Here is a 17889-nt window from a genome sequence, read left to right on the forward strand (position 1 = left end):
AGCCTAATGTTATGCTCTTTATGCCCGAATTTGGCGAAATCGAGCCTTGCCCGCTCTTTTTTCCTATGACAGTGTCCGAACCTTTCTTTTTCCCAGGAGTAGGAATGGCCCCAGCTCCCGCGCAGCCTCCAGGCTGCACCACGCTCGCCCCGCCTCTCTCTCCGCTCCTTACTCCGCCCACCGCAGTTTCCTCCAATTGCGGCCCTCTCCCCGCCCCCTTGCCCGAGCCTTTTTCCTGCATCCGGGCCTGAGAGTGCAGGCTTGAGGGAAGCATGGAGGTCCATGGTAAGCCCCAGGCTAGCCCGAGTTGTTCGTCGCCCACCCGGGATTCCTCAGGAGTCCCAGTGTCCAAGGAGCTGCTGACGGCGGGAAGCGACGGCCGCGGAGGTGACGGACGGGTGACGGCAGCATGGGCCGCACACGTGCGGCGGAGGAGGCGCGGCCGGTTCAGTCCGGGGGCCGGTGGCTCCCTGCCCGGTCTCCGTACCCTCGAGGGGAGCCCCGGGGACTGCCGCGGCGCTCCGGCGTGCCCTGCCCGCGGCAGGGGTGGGGGCTTTGGGGCGGGCACCCGGCTGCGGGCCCGGAACGGTTTCCCCAGCTAGTGGTTCTTATATTCTGCAAGGTAGTGAGCGCCCACCCTGTCAGGCGCCGCTGCCAGGCACCTGCCCTGCCCTGGAAGCTGGGACGCTCTCGAATTCTTTCGGGGAAGGGAGGGCTTTTGGTTTGGCTGCCTGGGTCGGAGCAGTTGGCTGGTAGGGGGAAGCGGAGTAATATTATGCTAACAGTCCCTACCTCCTTCACACCCACACAGACCACCCCTTAGTGCCGCTGTCTTGTAGAGGGAGACATGCATCCAGGAAATCCACACAGCATTTCAGACACTATAGGTAGAATTTAAAAGCATGAGTTCGAATCCCAGCTCCACTAGTAATTAACTGGTGGGACTTGGAGTTATTTTCATTCCCTAAGCCTCAGTTTTTGCATTTGGAAAATGGTGGTAGTAGTAATGCCTGTAGAATTTTTGTGAGGAGGAGAATGCGTAAAAAGGGCATGTTGTCAGTAAATACTAGCTTGAAGAAAAGGTTTTGTGAGAACCCAGAGATTCCGAAGGAAGTATAATAATGATAACCAAAGCTTATGTAGTCCTTACTATGTATGCCCCAGGAACTAACTCATCTAATACTCACAGCAACTCTTTGCAGAAAATCTGTTATCTCTGTTTTATAATTGAGGAACCTGAGACATGATTTATCATACAGGTAATTTACTTTCTGGAGATCGTGTGGCTAGAAAGTAGCAAAACTGGGACTTGAATTCAAGTAGTCTGACTCCAGACTCTGTGCTCTGATCACGAATCCAGTAGGCCTTAAGTAGTAGGCATTCAATGCATGTTTGTTGCGCTCTGCTTTGCAGGTGAACAGGATTTGTTTTTTAACCAGAGAGTTAAGGGATTTTCCGGGTATTAGAAATGGGGTGTGCAAAGCCTTGAGTTTTGTAAGTTCCCCTCTTGGAACTCTGATGGGATAGAGAGTTGGGATGATTTGAGTAGTGAGAGATAAGGCTGGAAAGGTAGAGTGGGTGACAGAATCCCCAAAAGGTTGCTTTCCTTGGGTTGAACATCTTCAGGGAAGGGGAAATACCAGGCAAGCATGTTTTACTAATGAAGAAACAAATGCTTGAACATCAGGTAAGTTGCCCAGTGTTACACAACTAGTAACCATTTCTGGCTTCACTTAACCATTGTTATGCTCTGTACTGCTTCCTCCGTTCTGTCATTGCAGACCCACGTTTGTCTACTAATGAATTTCTGATCCAGAAAAGTGCAGATTGGTGTGCATTTATTACCTGGCATTGGTGATAGAGGTGAATGAGACAGGTGTAAGAAAGGAGAGGTGGCTGTACATAAAGAATTAAAATGTTGTAATGGAGCTTGGAGTGCTTCTTTAAAAAAAAATTTTGGGGGAGTGTGGACAGTCAAGACTTAAGACTGGTCGTGTGAGAGGCTTACTGATGGGCCTTTGTTTTTTTATGCTGTAGTAAATTAAGGGTGTTTGTGTGTCTGTATTTTCAGGTATATGGGACAGGTTGCTCATCAACTCCCAACCTAAGTCCAGAAAGACCTCCACTCTTCAAACAGTTCGGATAGAGAGAAGTCCCTGTAAGTACTTCTTCCCCTCTCTCACCCTCTCTAATGCTGAGTTTTGTCTGATTAAGCTATGGGATGGTCTCTGCCTTCATGGTCAGGTATCAAACCACAGATAGTCCAGTGGAACAAGTCCTACTTTACACGATAAAGTCAGTACACAGAATAGAACTTCTTACATTATTTCTCTACTTTAAGAGGGTAACTTTTGCATGAAAAATTGCTTGTGGGATGAATTTTGGGAAGTCAAAAACAATTGTTAATCTCCATGGCAAATTTTTTTAGAGGTTACTGAGCCTCAAACTTAATATATATGGATGGAAAACCACAACCACATCCCATTGAATTGGACACAATTATTTAAATGATAAATATTACTTAGAATACAGCATAATGGCCAGTTCTCTTTATTATTCTGTAGTATTGCTGTACTGCACAAGTATGTCCCACACTCAGACTTTAAGTATTACACGAATGCCCTCTATGTAATTCACTCTTAATATTAAAAAAAGGCAAAAATTCAATAAAAACAATGTAAATAAGCATGAAGGTAATGAAGGTATCACATCAATAGACTAAGAAATCATGAGTACTCTGAAAGGAAAATTTAACTGTAGCATCATTACCGTAGCACTAAATCTACAATAGCTGAAATGACCATATGGTGGCTGCCCATCCAAAAACCAGTTTTTGTGGACATAGGTTTTTGTTTTGAGGGGTTACATACCTAGGAGTGGAATTGCGGGTATAGAGAAGGTGTAAATTTTTTTTTTTTTTTACGAAAAAGAAATTGCCATTTTGCATTTCCACCAGCAAGGTATGAGAGTTTAGTTGCTGCACATCCTAACCAAAATGTGGTATGGCCTTTTTAATTTTAGCTATTCTAGTGTGGATATAGTGGTATCACATTGTGATCTTAATTTGTTTCTAATGGCTAATAATGTTGAGCATCTTTTCATATGTCACTATTTGTATGTCTTTGGTGAAGTGCCTGTTCAAATCTTAAACACATTTAAAAAATCATGTTTCTTATTGTAAACATCATTCTTGATAGTGCAGCTCTGCTGGAGATAGACTTACCAGCCTTTGTGTGTCTGAGAAAGTATTTTGCTTTCAGTTTTTGGAAGATGCTTTAATGGATTTAGAGTTCTAGGTTGACAGTGTGGTTTTTTGCTTTTTCTTTTTTCTCCAGTGCTTTAAAGACGTCACTACACTTTCTTTTCAGTGGCATTGTTTCTGATGCCAGTGTCTACTTTCATTTTGTGTCACGAATATGGTGTTTCTTTTCTTCTCTGCCTTTAAGATTGCCTTCATTACTGGTTTTTACCGATTTTATGGTGATGTGCCCTTTGTAGTTTTCTTTGTGAGTCTTGAGCTTGGGTTTGTTGAACTTACGGATCTATGAGTTCATAATTTTTATCAAATTTGGGAAATTTTTAGGGATGTTGTTATGGCTTGCTCCTGTCTCGCCTCTCCTGAAGGGACTCCAATTACTAATTTTGCCAGTTGAGGTTGTCTCACAGCTCATTGATTGTTTGTTTGGGTCTTATGTTTTGTGTGTTTCAATTTGGATAGCTTCTATTGCTGATTTCCTTGAGTTCACTATTCTTCTATATTGTCTAAACGGTTAATTCTATCAAATGTGTTTTTTCAAGGTAGATACAGTTTCCATCTCTAGAAGTTTGAGACTGTTTATATCTGTTTTTTTTCCTTGTGTTTGTGCTTTTCTTTTCTTCCTTGAACATTCAAAGTACATTTATAAGAGCTGTTTTAACATTCTTATTGCTGATTCTGTCGTCTGCATCATTTCTGAATCTTTTTTCTCTACTCTATGGATTATGTTTTCCTGTTTATTTGCATGTTTGCTAATTTTTTATTAGATGTTGGACATTTTTAATATTATGGTGTTGTGTGTTGGATATTATTTAATTTAGAAGAACTACGACTGGACTAGCCTCAGGGTTCAGCATATACTCTCCTAGAGTACCACGGAATTATTTGGCTTCTGAGGATCACGGTTCAGGCCGCACATTTTGGTGCTTGTTTTGCTCTACTTGATTCATTAGTTGAAAACAAAAGCAGGACCAGATTTTCTGTCTGTAGCAATACATTTAAATCTGAGGACAGAGAAATACCTTTATTTGTATTAGTAATTTCTCTTTCTGTATATCTGAAGGGGAATGAGAGCTAACATTCACTATTATGTTGGGCTTTATTTGTGTACATGCCCTTAGGGAGTCCTTCCAGCACCTTATTTTACAAATAGAGGTCGTCTACTTGACCTTGGCCACTATTTTCTTTTCTTCTTCCATACGCTGGACATTTTAGTCATCTGTTATGTAGCCATAGCAGTTACATAAGTTTTGAGAGCCTGTTATATGCATAGTTATGTGCTGGGCCTCTTTTGAGAGAGAAAATAAATATCCTTGTTTGTTGACTGCTCTGTATTTGGCACAGTGACTGACAGTTATCACTCCTCTTTTATAGATTAGTACACTGAGGTTTCAAGTGGTAGAATTAAATGTATTAATTAGGATTCTTGGTTGCAAATGACTAAAATCCAGCTCAGATTGCCTTAAGCAAAAAAAGAAATTATGTTGGGGGAAAAATACTCCAGGCACAGTGATTTCAGGTGCATCTGGAACCAGGTGCTCAGTGTCCTCAGAGGTCAGCCACTCTGTCTCTTAGTTCTGCTTTCGTAGGTATTGGCCTAATCTAGAGCATACTCTTCCCCCAGGTGTGGAGAGTTGCCAGTTTATCATCAGCTTCAGCCTTATATTCAGCCAACTCAGTCATTCACTCAGAAAGATTTCTCTCTCAACAGTTCCAACAAAAGGTCCTGAGTGATCTATTATTGGCCCTACTAGAGCAGCATGTCACTGTGATGCCACTAAAGCACGGTACAGTGGCCAAGGATGTGGAGGATGTAGGCATGTATGGGGTGAGGGGCAAGAGTGACTAAGAGTGACACAAGCTTAAAAGGAAAGCCAGAGTTATATTATCAGAAGAAAGGGAACAGATGTTGGGTAGGCAGAAATAACCACTACTTAACTAACTGGCCCAAGGTAATTCAGATAGAGGTAGAACTAGGATTCTGTACATACCTAGTCATTCGTACCCTAAAACCTCAGAACCTGGTGCTCTTAACTGTTAAGTGACACTGCCTCCCTATTTAGTTACTATTTGTTGAATGCCAGCCTTCTAGGAGTTTACAGTCCTGGGACTATATGAGAAACATAAAACATTTGAGAAACAATTAATTGCTGGATTGTGTAGTCCTACTGCTTTATACAGAAGAGGATGGAGGGTTTTTAAATGAAGGGAACTAAAAGATATGTAATTATGATTGTTGTTATTAATACTCAATTCAGAAGTGTTTATAGGAAATCCTGGGTTTTCAGAATTTACTAGCATAAATGTTGATATGCTGTATTTACTTTCCACAGTATTGGACCAGGTACAGACCTTTCTCCCACAGATGGCACGGGCAAATGAAAAGCTAAGAAAAGAAATGGCAGCTGCACCACCTGGTCGTTTCAATATTGAAAACATTGATGGGCCTCATGGTAAAGTTATACAAATGGTAACTATGCTTTGTTTTCATATGGTGAAATTACTGGTCTGCCTGTCACCTAAGAAGAAGAGAACTTTTCCATTTTATTTTCAGGTTTTCATTTTCCTGGTGTTAGCTCATGTTTCCAGTGTTGTATAGGTACATAGTCATTTTATGATTTAGTCATTTTAGTCATATGATGTCACAGGAAGTTTTTTTTTTCTAAGTCAAATGTTGTTATTCTGAAGCATTAATTTACTCAGTGTCCTAACTGGATTTTTTTCAGTCCAAGCCCCAAAAGAGGTAATCATAGTCTGATTTATTGAGTTTGCAAAAATAAATGATGTGTGGAAGAGAGCAATTGATTACATAAGCTATGTGCAAAAATGTTCTCTCAGTTTATACTCATATCTTGTTTCTGCATTGGAATTCCGTTTATAATATCTATGTCTGGACCAAGCTGAGACAATTGTTAATAATATCTAATTCATTAGCCATTCTGTTCAGCTCGCCCTCCAGAATAGATCCCAAATCCAACCACTTTGTACAACCTCTGCTGTTCCTTTGGACCTTTGTTGGCCCAGGTAATTATGGTCTCTCCTTTGGAGTATTGCAGCAATTTCTTAGCAGGTTTTCCTGCGTTCACTGTTTCTTCCCTGGGGTCTGTTGTTCACACAGTTTGGGACCTAGGGGCTTCCCATCACGTTTCAAATAAACTAAGTCCTTCAAAGGGCCCATATGATCCTGCCTGCAGTTCTCTATCTCAGAGGTTCCCAACCCCCAGACTGTGGACTGGTACTGGTCTGTGGCCTGTTAGGAAGCAGGTCGCACAGCAGGAGGTGAGCGGTGGGTGAGAGCGCGTTACCACTTGAGTTCTGCCTCCTGTCAGATCAGCAGTGGCATTAGATTCTCATAGGAGTGCGAACCCTATTATGAACTGTGCATGTAAGGGATCTAGGTTGTTGTGCACTCCTTATGAGATTCTAATGCCTGATGATCTGAGGTGGAACAGTTTCATCCCCAAAACATCCCTGCCAAGGTCCATGGAAGAATTGTCTACCACAAAACCGGTCCCTGGTACCAAAGAGGTTGGGCACTGCTGCTCTGTCTGACCTTATCTCCTACACAGTCCTCATTTATTGCTCTCCAGCACCAGTCTCACTGCACCCGGTCTTCTCCCCTGCGGTTTTCTCAGTTAGAATGATTTTCCCTAGATTTCTCCATTTCGACTCCCTCTGTCTCTTTTCAGTTGTCACCTGATCAGGAGGCCTTCCCTGATAGCTCTATTATTATTTTATCCTGCTTTATTTTTCCATATTTTCACAACCCTACATTATGCTTTATATGTATTTGTTTATTGCCTTTCTTTCGCCTCTGGAACAAGAGTCAACAAATGTTTCTGTAAGAGGCCAGGTAGTAAATACATTAGGTTCTGTGGGCCTTACTGTCTCTGTTGTGACTGGTGAACTCTGCTGTCATAGTGTGAAGGCAGCCACTGACAATACATACATCAATAAGCAAGGGGAAAACATTTCATTGGGGAAAAAAAACTCCAGGGGTGGTGATTTCAGGTGCACCTGGATCCAGGTGCTCAGCGTCCTCAGAGGTCGGCCACTCTGTCTCTTGGTTCTGTTTTCCTAGTGTTGGCCTAATCTAGAGCATGCTCTTCCCCCAGCTGTGGTAGGTTGCTGGTTTATCAGCAGCTGCAGCCTTAGAGTCAGCAACTCACTCAGATTTCTCTCTCAACAGTTCCAACAGAAGGCCCGGAGTGATCTCTTATTGGCTCAATTAGAGCAGTGTGTCACTGTGTATGGGTGCTGAAATGAGAATTTCATATAATTTTCACCTTTCGTGAATAGCAGTATTTTAATTTTTTTTCCCCAACCACTTAAAAATAGAAAAAACATTCCTACTTTGTGAGCTGAACAAAAGTAGGCAGTGGGCAGGATTTGGCCTGCAGGTTGTAATTTACTGGTCTCTGCCTGAAAATGTAAATTTCACCAAAGCGACGGGTTTGTTTTGATTTTTTTATTGTTATTGAGTCTCTAGTACCTAGTGTAGTGCCTAACTCATGTTAGTATTTGCTGAAAGAATGTTGTTGAATGTGTTTAGGGTACATAGAATTGGGCCGTAGCAGATATTTTAGACACTTGGAGTAAATTTAAATCATCATTATTACAGACCCTGGTAACTAAAAATATAAGAGTCATGTTGTATTAAAAACATTTCTTATCCTTGTGGCCTGGTGTGTTGTCCTCATGCCTGTAATTGCAGCACTTTGGGAGGGCAAGGTGGGTGGATCATTTGAGGTCAGGAGTTCAAGACTAGCCTGGCCAACAGGGTGAAACTCCATCTCTACTGAAAATACAAAAATTAGCTGGATGTGGTGAGGCATACCTGTAGTCCCAGCTACTCGGGAGGCTGAGAGGCACAAGAATTGCTTAAGCCCAGGAGGCGGAGGTGGCAGTGAGCTGAGATCACACCACTGCACTCTGGCCTGGGCAGCAGAGCAAGACTCTGTCTCCAAAAAAAAAAACAAATTCTTATCCTTTATGTTTCAATATGTTTGCTGAATGTTGGTTATTCCCAATATTGTTTTATTATGACTTTTTAAGGAACCGCTCTGAAATAGATTTCCTGTCCACTACTTTTTGCAGGATGTGGCTTTGTTTGAGATGAATCAGTCAGATTCAAAAGAAGCGGACAGTTCAGAAGAGAGTTCACAAGACAGTTCAGAGAACAGTTCAGAATCAGAGGACGAAGATGACAGCATCCCATCTGAAGTCACCATAGATAACATTAAGCTTCCTAATTCTGAAGGTGGAAAAGGCAAGATTGAAGTTTTGGACAGTCCAGCAAATAAAAAAAAGAAATAGTCAAATAAATTATCTGAAAAGAAGTAGGTGACATATGTCTGCAAATTCTGTGAAAAAGAATGTGATTCACGGGTTGTTTTGCTTTTCAGGCACCTATGGTGCTTTTATATGTTAAAAACTTTAGACAAATTAAATTTGACAGAGTTTCTTTGAGCAAAGAATGATTCATGCATTAGGTAGCATTGTAAACTGAAAGGGGTTCAGAGACCTCCGCTCTACAGCAAGGAAAGTGTGCTTTTATCAGCTGAACACAGAAGTAGAGTACAAGAATAACTTGATGGGTTACAGCTAGGTGTTTGCCTAAATAAGGCAAAGAGGAGACCTAAGGCTGCCTGATGTCCCACAGGTATGGTCTGGTCTCAGGAGATCTAAGGCTGATGGGCTGAGGCTTGGCTGTTTGTGATTGGCCGAACTTGGCTATTTGTTATAAAAATACACTCCTGAGTTAGGTTTTGATGTGTTCTTGATTGCAGTTAGTAATGGCCTCCTGCTTATTTAACAGTTTCCTTTTAGTCAGTCTCTCGATCTTGAAGAGATTGACCAAAACCTTAGGCATTGATGCCACTCTCCATCACCATTATAATGGACTTGTTTGGTCTCAGTATGGAATTCACAAGTCATGATGTCAGGTCAGTAAGACCATTTAATGCATAATGAATGGCTGCATAAAAGTACTTAAGACTCTTGAGAGGATGTCACACACCAAGGAGACTATTACAATGACTTTCGGGAGAATAATACCAAAAAACTGAAGTATACCCCTTGATAGGAGCCCCTATGAACCATACTCATCAAAATCAAACAAGTCAAAGTTCAGGCAATATAGACGGTTCACCAGTATTTGAGACCAGTTAATCATTGTATTTGTTTGGGAAGTGATGGTGATTAAGGACTGTGGTTGCTGTAAAATGGTCTTATTTAAAGAGGTAGCCATCTTTTGTCATTAGCCTTGTAACAAAAGTCATAGGAATCTGAAGACCCACTGGAAAACATATAAAGATTAGAAAACCCTGGGAAAGCCCAGCTTGTCGTCCACCATTTGGGATGCCTGCAAACTAACCGTTAGCTCCTCCTGCAAACATCGTGTGTTCTGTTCCCTTGAGAAATTTCTTTCATGCATATGGTGGCAGTGTCCAAAGAAACAACAATATCAGCTACAAATTGTATTGAATTTTCTGTAGTAGCAAAATCTGGAAAAATAGGTACAACATTCAGTTTTGTTTAGCACCATACATAACCCCCAACATGAACAAAGAGGAAATCTAAGGCTGCATGAGATCCCATTAAGTGCTTTTGTTAAATGCTTTCAGAGGGTGGCTCCTACCCCAGGAGGTCTGGTTGGTCATAAAATAAGATTTTTCCCTATCTGTGCATTAGTTTTAAATTCCATATGACTAGCACCCAACCACCACAAAGAGTGAGTCCCCAGGAGCCCCACTGTAATCTTTCCTCAGTGGAAACTAGCGTATCTTTTTTTTTTTTTTTTTTTGAGATGGAGTCTCGCTCTGTTGCCCAGGCTGGAGTGCAGTGGTGCGATCTCAGCTCACTGCAAGCTCTGCCTCCCAGGTTCACACCATTCTGCCTCAGCCTCCTGAGTAGCTGGGAGTATAGGTGCCTGCCACCACGGCCGGCTAATTTTTTTTTTTTTGTATTTTTAGTAGAGACGGGATTTCACCGTGTTAGCCAGGATGGTCTCAATCTCCTGACCTCGTGTTCCACCCTCCTCGGCCTCCCAAAGTGTTGGGATTACAGGCATGAGCCACCGTGCCCGGCTGGAAACTAGCTCATCTTTATTTTCTTCATCTATTCCAAGGTTGGTGCTAATTTCAATTGCTGACCATTTTAGACTTTGATAATAGGAGGTATTTATGGGGACTTTTGGGGAAGCTATTTGGAAGGCAGGATTGAACCATGCCAAATAGCAAGATCCTAACCAGTGGGGAGCAAAATAGAGTAAGCATATTTTCTGTAGACCAATACAGGCAGACCCTCTGAGGCTGGAAAAGAGGGCTACCTAGTGGTATTTGAGCATGAGTCAGTTCAGTTCATCCACTGGTACATCTGCATAGCTCCTCAACAAGGTCCAGGAGGACACTTACTTTTTTATAGTTCCCTTCCTTTTAAAAAGATGTTTTACATTTTATTATTTTCATTTTTTTTTTTTTAACTTTTAGGTTCAGAGGTACATATGGAGGTTTGTTATATAGACAAATTGGGTATTGTGGGGGTTTGGTGTACAGATTATTTCGTCACCTGGTGAAAAGCATAGTGCCCAATAGGTAGTTTTAAATCTGCACCCTCCTCCCACCCTCCATCCTTAAGTGGGCCCTAATGTCTGTTCCCTTCTTTGCATCCTTGTGTACTCAATGTTTAGCTCCCACTAATAAGTGAGAACATGTGGTGTTTTTCTGTTCCTGTGTTGGTTGCTTAGGTCCTGATTATCTGTGTTAGCTTTCTGCCTTGATGATCTGCCTAATACTGTCAGTGGGGTGTTAAAGTCTCCCACTATTATCTAACTCTCTTTGTAGGTCTCTGAATGCTTGCTTTATGAATCTGGGTACTTCTCTGTTGGGTGCATATATGTTTAGGATAGTTAGGTCTTATTGAATTGAGCCCTTTATCATTACGTCGTGCCCTTCTTTGTCTTTTTTTATTTTTGTAAAAGTATGTTTTGTCTGAAATTAAAATAGCAACCCCTGCCTTTTTCTTTCTGTTTGCTTGGTAGATTTTTCTCCATCCCTTTACTTTGAGCTTCTGAGTGTCATTGCATGTGAGGTGGGTCTCTTGAAGATAGCATACCATTAGGTTTTGCTTCTTTATCCAAGTTGTCACACTGTTTCTTTTCATTGGGACATTTAGCCCATTTACGTTCAAGGTTACTGTTGATATGTGTGGATTTGATCCTGTCATCATATTGTTACCTGGTTACTATGCAGACTTGTCTGTGTGGTGGCTTTATAGTGTTACTAATCTACCTACTTAAGTGTGTCTTTGTAGTGGCTGGTAACCCAGTCTTTCCTTTATATAGTTAGCACTCCCTTCCAAAACTCTTGTAAGGCAGGTCTGATGTTAACAAATTCCCTTATCATTTACCTGTCTGAAAAGGATCGTATTTCTCCCTTGCTTATGAAGCTTAGTTTGGTCAGTTATGAGTTCTTGGTTGAAAATTATTTTCTTTAAGAATGCTGAATATAGGCCCCCGATCTCTTCTGGCTTGTAGAGTTTCTGCTGACAGTTCTGATGTTAGCCTGATGGGGTTCCCTTTGTAGGTGACTTGCCCCTTCTCTCTCACTGCCTTTAGCATTTTTTCTTTCATTTCCACCTTGGAGGATCTGATGACTGTGTGTTTTGGGTTGGTCTGCTTGTGTAGTATTTCACAAGGGTTTTCTGCATTTCCTGAATTTGAATGTTGGCCTCTCTAGCAAGGTTGGGGAAATTTTCATCAGCGATATCCTGAAATATGTTTTCAAAGTTCGCTTGGTTTCTCTCCCTTTCAGTCACATCAATGAGTCATAGATTGGGTCTCTTTACATAATCCCGTATTTCTTGGAAGTTTTATCCATTCTTCTTTATTGTTTTTTTTCTCCAAGTTGTTTCAGAGAGCCATCTTCAAGCTCTGAGATTCTTTCCTCAGCTTGGTCAATTCTGCTGTTAATACTTGTGATTGCATTATGCAATTCTTGTAGTATGTTTTTCAGCTCTGTCAGATCAGTTTAGTTCTTTCTTATAATGGCCGTTTTGTTTATCAGCTTCTGTATCATTTTATTGTAATCCTTAGATTCCATGGATTGGGTTTGACTTTATCCTATATGTTGATGATCTTCATTCCTGTCTATATTCTGAATTTTATTTCTGCCATTTCAGCCATCTCAGCCTGGTTAAGAACCATTGCTGGGGAACTAGTGTAGTTTTTTGGAGGTAAGAAGACACTCTAGTGCTTTTGAGTTGTCAGTTTTTGCACTGGTTCTTTTTTATCTTTGTGGGCTCATGTCACTGAAGTTGCTATCCTTTGGATGATTTTTTTTCTTTTATCCTACTTTATGTCCTTGTGTGTTTAATTGTGGTATAAAGTGGGTTTAGTTAACTGGCTTCATTTCTAGAAGGTTTTCAGGGGCCAAGGCTCAGCTCAGGATTCCTGGACTGTATGCTGTAATTCTGCGGGGGTTGATATCAGGCCCCTGGCTTTGTTCTCTGGCCACTGGAGGTTAGGAACCTGCTGTGCTAGAGGGGCCAAGATATTTCTGGACCACTGGTCAGAACACTTCAATGGGTGGTGCCAGCCAAAGTGCTTTGTGTGGCAGTGGCAGTGGAATCTGTCCTCATATGCACGTGTCAGCAATAGCAGTGGGGTGCAGTGCACACTCATCAGCTTTGGAGGGGTGCTGGCAGTTGCAAGGGTGCTGTTTTTGTGCAGGCATTTGTAGTGGCTATGGTGTTAGCATGGGGGTGGGGCTCTGCGGCTGCTGCTAGATTTTGTGTGCCCTCTGTGCATGTGCTCACACGGGTGGCAGTGGCCACTCAGGGTAGGAGCGCGGGCCGCTGGTCTCCATGCATAGTTTCACACCACTGGCAGTGTTGACACAGGGACAGGGTACTGGTGGCTGCAGGACTGGTGCCAAATGTGCGCACGTTTATGCTGGCTGCAGTGGCTGCGCAGGGTGCAGGGCAGGTCCACTGGTCACTGTGCCAAGTTTTGCAGCTGGTGGCAGTGTTGGTGTCGGAGTGGGGTACTGGTGGTCTCCATACCTGCAGATGCTCCAGTGGCAGTGGCAGCATGGTGGTCGGGTGCAGTGTACTCAAGCCAGCAGTAGTGGCGTGGCCAGGTGCACATGCACCCACACACTGGCAGGAAATTGGAGGCAAGGTCTGTGTGCACAGGTGCTAGCAAAGTGATTTGGAGGTTGGCTGCATGCCAGCACCTGCAGGCAAGGTGCCATGGGGGAGGCTGCAGTGGGAGGAGAGAGTGGAATCAGGTGGTCTGGTGCACAGTCTGTTGTGGGTGGGGGTGGTACTGGAGTTCTCTGCCATTCAGGCACGATCTGCCAACTCAGGTGCTATGGTGTAGGCCCCCAGGATGCACCCCACCTGAGCATCTAAGGCTGCACTGCAAGCACGGACAGCCAGGCTGAGGCCCAGGGAGAAGCCAGGAAACTGAGGAGTGCTTAGTTCTGATCGGCCAGGTCTCATAGGCAAGACTGCCCTGCATTTTTCAAGTCTGATAGTTCCTCTAGGATTGAAGTCTCTTAGGGGAGTGAGGTGAGTCATGGGTGATGGGCAACCCTGGCCATGATCCACTACAGATGCTCCTGCACCAAAGCCTCTGGGCTCTGCACCAGCTAGAGTTCTGCCCCTACCACTTCTCTAAGCAGCTCTCCCTGCAAGCTCAAGGGTCCATGGGGGTCCTGGAGTCTCCTGCCAGATTCCAGAGGCCTGTGGTGAGAGTCAGTTGCTGCTTGCCTGCTCAACTCACCCCTTTTCCAGAAGTCGGGCCAGGAGCGAGTCTTAGTGTGTGGTAGCCTCTTGCAGGGTTCCCCGCTTCCTCCCTCTTCAGCCCATCATCTGTGTCTTCTCTTCATCCACTCTCAATGCCCTCCCTCTGAAGATCTGCTAGGAGTGCGCCAGTCTTCCTGATATCCCAGTCTCTTGGTGGCAGATGTTCCTTCTGGCTGCATCTAGCTGATCATCTTGCCTCCGACCTGTTCCCTTTATAGCATAAGTGTGTATAACCACATTTAGTGGAAAAGCACCTTACTATATTTAATCCAATGACATTATACAAATAATCACCGGTGCCCACATAGTTAGTCCACAAGTCTTGAGTATGTGATGCCTGGAAGCATAATATACCTTTTGTAGGCATCACTTGGTTTGATGTTCTATATTTGATAGTGGTTAGGTTATTAATTGGAAAGGTTAGGATATTCCTTTCAGTGAGTGTAGGCAAGCAAATAGCAGTGATATTTAGAACATCAAGGATTGCTTTCTCTTCCTTTGGGGTTTCAGGGTAATTCTCTTTGGGAACTCAGAGAGGTGTTGGCATTAGTGGAATTGTTTCCTGGTTTTTACCCATTAGCCCACAAACCCAAACAGTTGCTCTGTTTTTTCTGCTAGAGCATGAGCCTTACCTAAAGCCATCGCAAATTATGGTCCTATGGATTTTCCTGTAAGGAAAAGGAAAGATTAAGACGATAGGAAATAAGGGAAAAAGAAAAGGGACATAGTTTTTATGATGGCAGAGAAGGGAACTATTGATCCATGAGCAAATTCTTACCACCCATACTGCAGCAAAAGTCTTGAGGCTCTGAACTTTTGCTGCAATGTGGGTGGTAAGAATTTGGTATGGTCCCTTCCATAGGGGTTTGAGGGCAGTGTTTCACTGATGTTGTTTTCAGAAGACTCAATCTCCATGTTCCAGATTGTGAAAGGCTTGGTTGTCCTCCATTGATAGATCGTGAAAGGCTTTTTTTTAACCTGGTGAAAATATACTTTGGCATAATACATTAAGGCCTTGCAGTATTTAGTCATGTCAGTTTATAGGAGCAGGAGATATATGAGGTTTAATTATTAGGGGCATAGGTTTTTCAGTAACTATTTCATAAGAAACTAATTTATTTTGCATTTTCTGTTGGGGTGGATCTAATTGCCCATAAGGCCAATGGTAATATCTTTGGACGAGGCAATTCAATCAATTCAGTTAACTTTACCAATTTCAGTTTAAAGTTTCATTTGTTCTTTTGACCTTTCCAGAAGACTAAGGGTGTTAGGGATGATGGTAATACCATTATGTTCGATAAACTGTTTTAGCTGTTTTATAATTTGTCCAGTGAAACAGGTTCTTCTATTGCTGGAAATTCCTCCAGGGAAGCCCCAGAAGGAAACATACTTTCTAACAACTTCTTAGTTATTGTCATAGCATTGGCCTTCCTACATGATAAAGCTTCTATCCGACTAGAGAACACAAAGACTTTTATAAGAACATATTGTTATCCCATTAAGGGTGGCAGTTGATGAAATCCATCTGTAAACATTCAAATGGTCCAGGAGGCAGTTGAAATGTACCACCTAAAATTTTGATTATCTTTCCAGGATTATGAGCTTGATAAACCAAGCATTGGTTATAAACCATTTTGGCAATTTTAGAATAGTCATCCCACCAATATTTTTTCAATTTCTGCCTTTACAGAGCATAACAGTTCTGGTTCAGGAGAGTCAGGAAACTCTAAGATTATTTGTCCCTCTGAAAGAGAATTTTATATGCCCTTTTGCCTTGGAGAGCAAGTCTTGCCCCAGCAGATTTACTGGGGCAGTATCACATAATTAAAAAGTATGATTTTCTGTAAATGACACCGATGTCAGTTGGATGGCTTCTGGTATGGGAACCTTTTGAACTTGATTTGAAACCCTGCCACAGAAATAATGTTTCCACAGAGTAAACGTTTTTACTCTGAGGGATGTATTAGCTTATTAAGGTAGAGTTTATAGTAGATGAAAGTGGCCCTAGTATCCACCAGAATTGTGTAAGATTTTTCATTTGTTTTAACTTTTGTTTTTCCATGTTTATTTCTTTTCTTTTTTTAATAGTACTTTGAGTTGCTGTTTATCCATGTTTATTTAAAGGTATTATGGGGAGCAGTTTTCTGGAGAATTCCTTGGATGCTCATCAATGTTGATTATTATCTCTAGAGTTAAGACCTTGTGGACTCATTCTAGTGGGGAAATAGTATGGCCCAAAGGAAGGAGGCTTACTGGTATACTGAAATAAGAGTGCAAAATCTCTTTTCCAGCATCCTAGTTGTTTGCAGTGAAGGGAGACACCTTAGCGCAAATAATTTCTTGGTCTAAGATCCCTTGGTTTTAGCTTAAAATAAGAGAGAGGAAGTCCCTTTGGTCTTGGTCTTTGTGATTATTGTAATTAGAGAGACATGAGCTTTTCGACCTTTAGTCTTTTACTTACTCTATTCTCTCAAAATGTTTGGCTAGGGCCACCAATTCAATCGTATCTATAACCTCCCATCCTGGTTTGTGTTTTTTATTCAGGTTACTAAGTTCAGGATGAGCCCCATTTACAAATAGAGCAGTTAATCCTGTTTCAGGCACTGCCAGAAGTATCCCTTGGTGTATTGGAACCTGGAATGTTTTACAAATAGTCTTTCTGAATGGGTCCTGTAATCTGAAACTGGTTCATTCTATTTTTTGTCTATGAGATTGTATGATGGACCAATCAATGTTTTGTAGCCAAATCTTAGGAATTGAATTTTAAAGGTTTTCAACAATTTTTCTAGCTCTCATTGGCCCTACTCTTGATGAGGTTTTGAGGGAGTCTTTAATATCCTGATTAAGTTTTTCCCATTCTTTTGTCATACATTTTCAAGCTTTTCCATGTCCCAATATCATGTGAATAAATTGGTCAGGGAGTCCTGGCTTGTAAGCTCCTGTGCAAATTCTAAAATCTTCAGTACATTTTTGAGTGTTTTCCCTGGCCAAGGGAAGTCTTTTACCATGTCTGGAAGCTTAATTTTTGACCATGGAGTAAAGGTGGTTATGGCAGGCAGGCCTGGCTGATCAGAGAATCCCATTTCGTAAGGCATTTGTCTAACTTGCCTTTTTTCATTATCTTTAGAATGAAAGGGTAGTTGAGCAAAAAGGTTATTAGAGTATTGAGGTAAGGATGGGTAACGAGAAAGAACAAAACAGGTTTGAATCAGTCAAGATACAGTCTTTTTTTGTATCATCCTTAAGCTACTTAAGCTTTTCATTTGCCTTCTGTAAGGAATCTTTTACTGCCTGTATGTACCAATTTAAAAAATGCATCTCATTGCTTATGAAGCATTTTGGATTCTTTCTTTTGTAATGTGCCTTGGGAGTGAACAAGTTTATGTAGGTTAAAACTTTCCCACTGTGGGCCACTGGAATTCTAAATTTTTTTTTTTTGTAAGTTTCACTCATTTTTCTAGAAAAGCAACACGCCCCGAGTCTGTAGTTCTTATACACGAAATTGGCTATAGTTCCAGATGGAGAAGTTCTAGACTCCATGGTTCCAGATGAACTCATGATTCCCTGTCTTCTTGTGACTTATCATAGGCCTTCTACTGGACCCAGTCTCTGGACCCTGTTTGGTAAAAGAATTGTTCAAGTAAATTTGGAGAGCTCAAAACACAAATATGTATAGCTTTAATCTGAAAGGGAAATCACGCACAACCTCCAGTTGCTGTGAGAGGGGAATGGATACAATAGGCCCAGCAAATACATTCATTTGGTCACTAGGGTGCTCCTGGGCGGTTGCTGGAAGTCACCTTTGGACGCCACTTCTGACACCA

The 17889-nt window shown here is 42.0% G+C and overlaps 1 protein-coding gene across 11 annotated transcripts in view; it reads left to right on the top strand.

Annotated features, from left to right (window-relative positions):
* The first annotated feature begins 214 nt into the window (after window positions 1–214).
* NOPCHAP1 (NOP protein chaperone 1) overlaps window positions 215–17889 on the top strand; it is a 99924-nt gene continuing 82249 nt past the window's right edge. For 5 of the 11 annotated variants that reach the window (XM_063615196.1, XM_063615199.1, XM_063615198.1 and 2 more), the window contains exons 1-5: window positions 228–387; window positions 2072–2158; window positions 5590–5726; window positions 8354–8525; window positions 10231–10385. In XM_063615196.1, the coding sequence (XP_063471266.1) occupies window positions 273–387; window positions 2072–2158; window positions 5590–5726; window positions 8354–8525; window positions 10231–10355 (636 nt within the window). In that variant the 5' untranslated portion in view covers window positions 228–272 and the 3' untranslated portion in view covers window positions 10356–10385. Of the gene's footprint in view, window positions 388–2071; window positions 2159–5589; window positions 5727–8353; window positions 8726–10230; window positions 10386–17889 lie in introns of those variants that run through there. The other 6 variants (XM_063615201.1, XM_063615202.1, XM_063615204.1 and 3 more) reach the window with 5 other exon arrangements.

The sequence above is a fragment of the Symphalangus syndactylus genome, chromosome 13 (assembly GCF_028878055.3).
Source record: "Symphalangus syndactylus isolate Jambi chromosome 13, NHGRI_mSymSyn1-v2.1_pri, whole genome shotgun sequence".
Classification (NCBI taxonomy): domain Eukaryota; kingdom Metazoa; phylum Chordata; class Mammalia; order Primates; family Hylobatidae; genus Symphalangus; species Symphalangus syndactylus.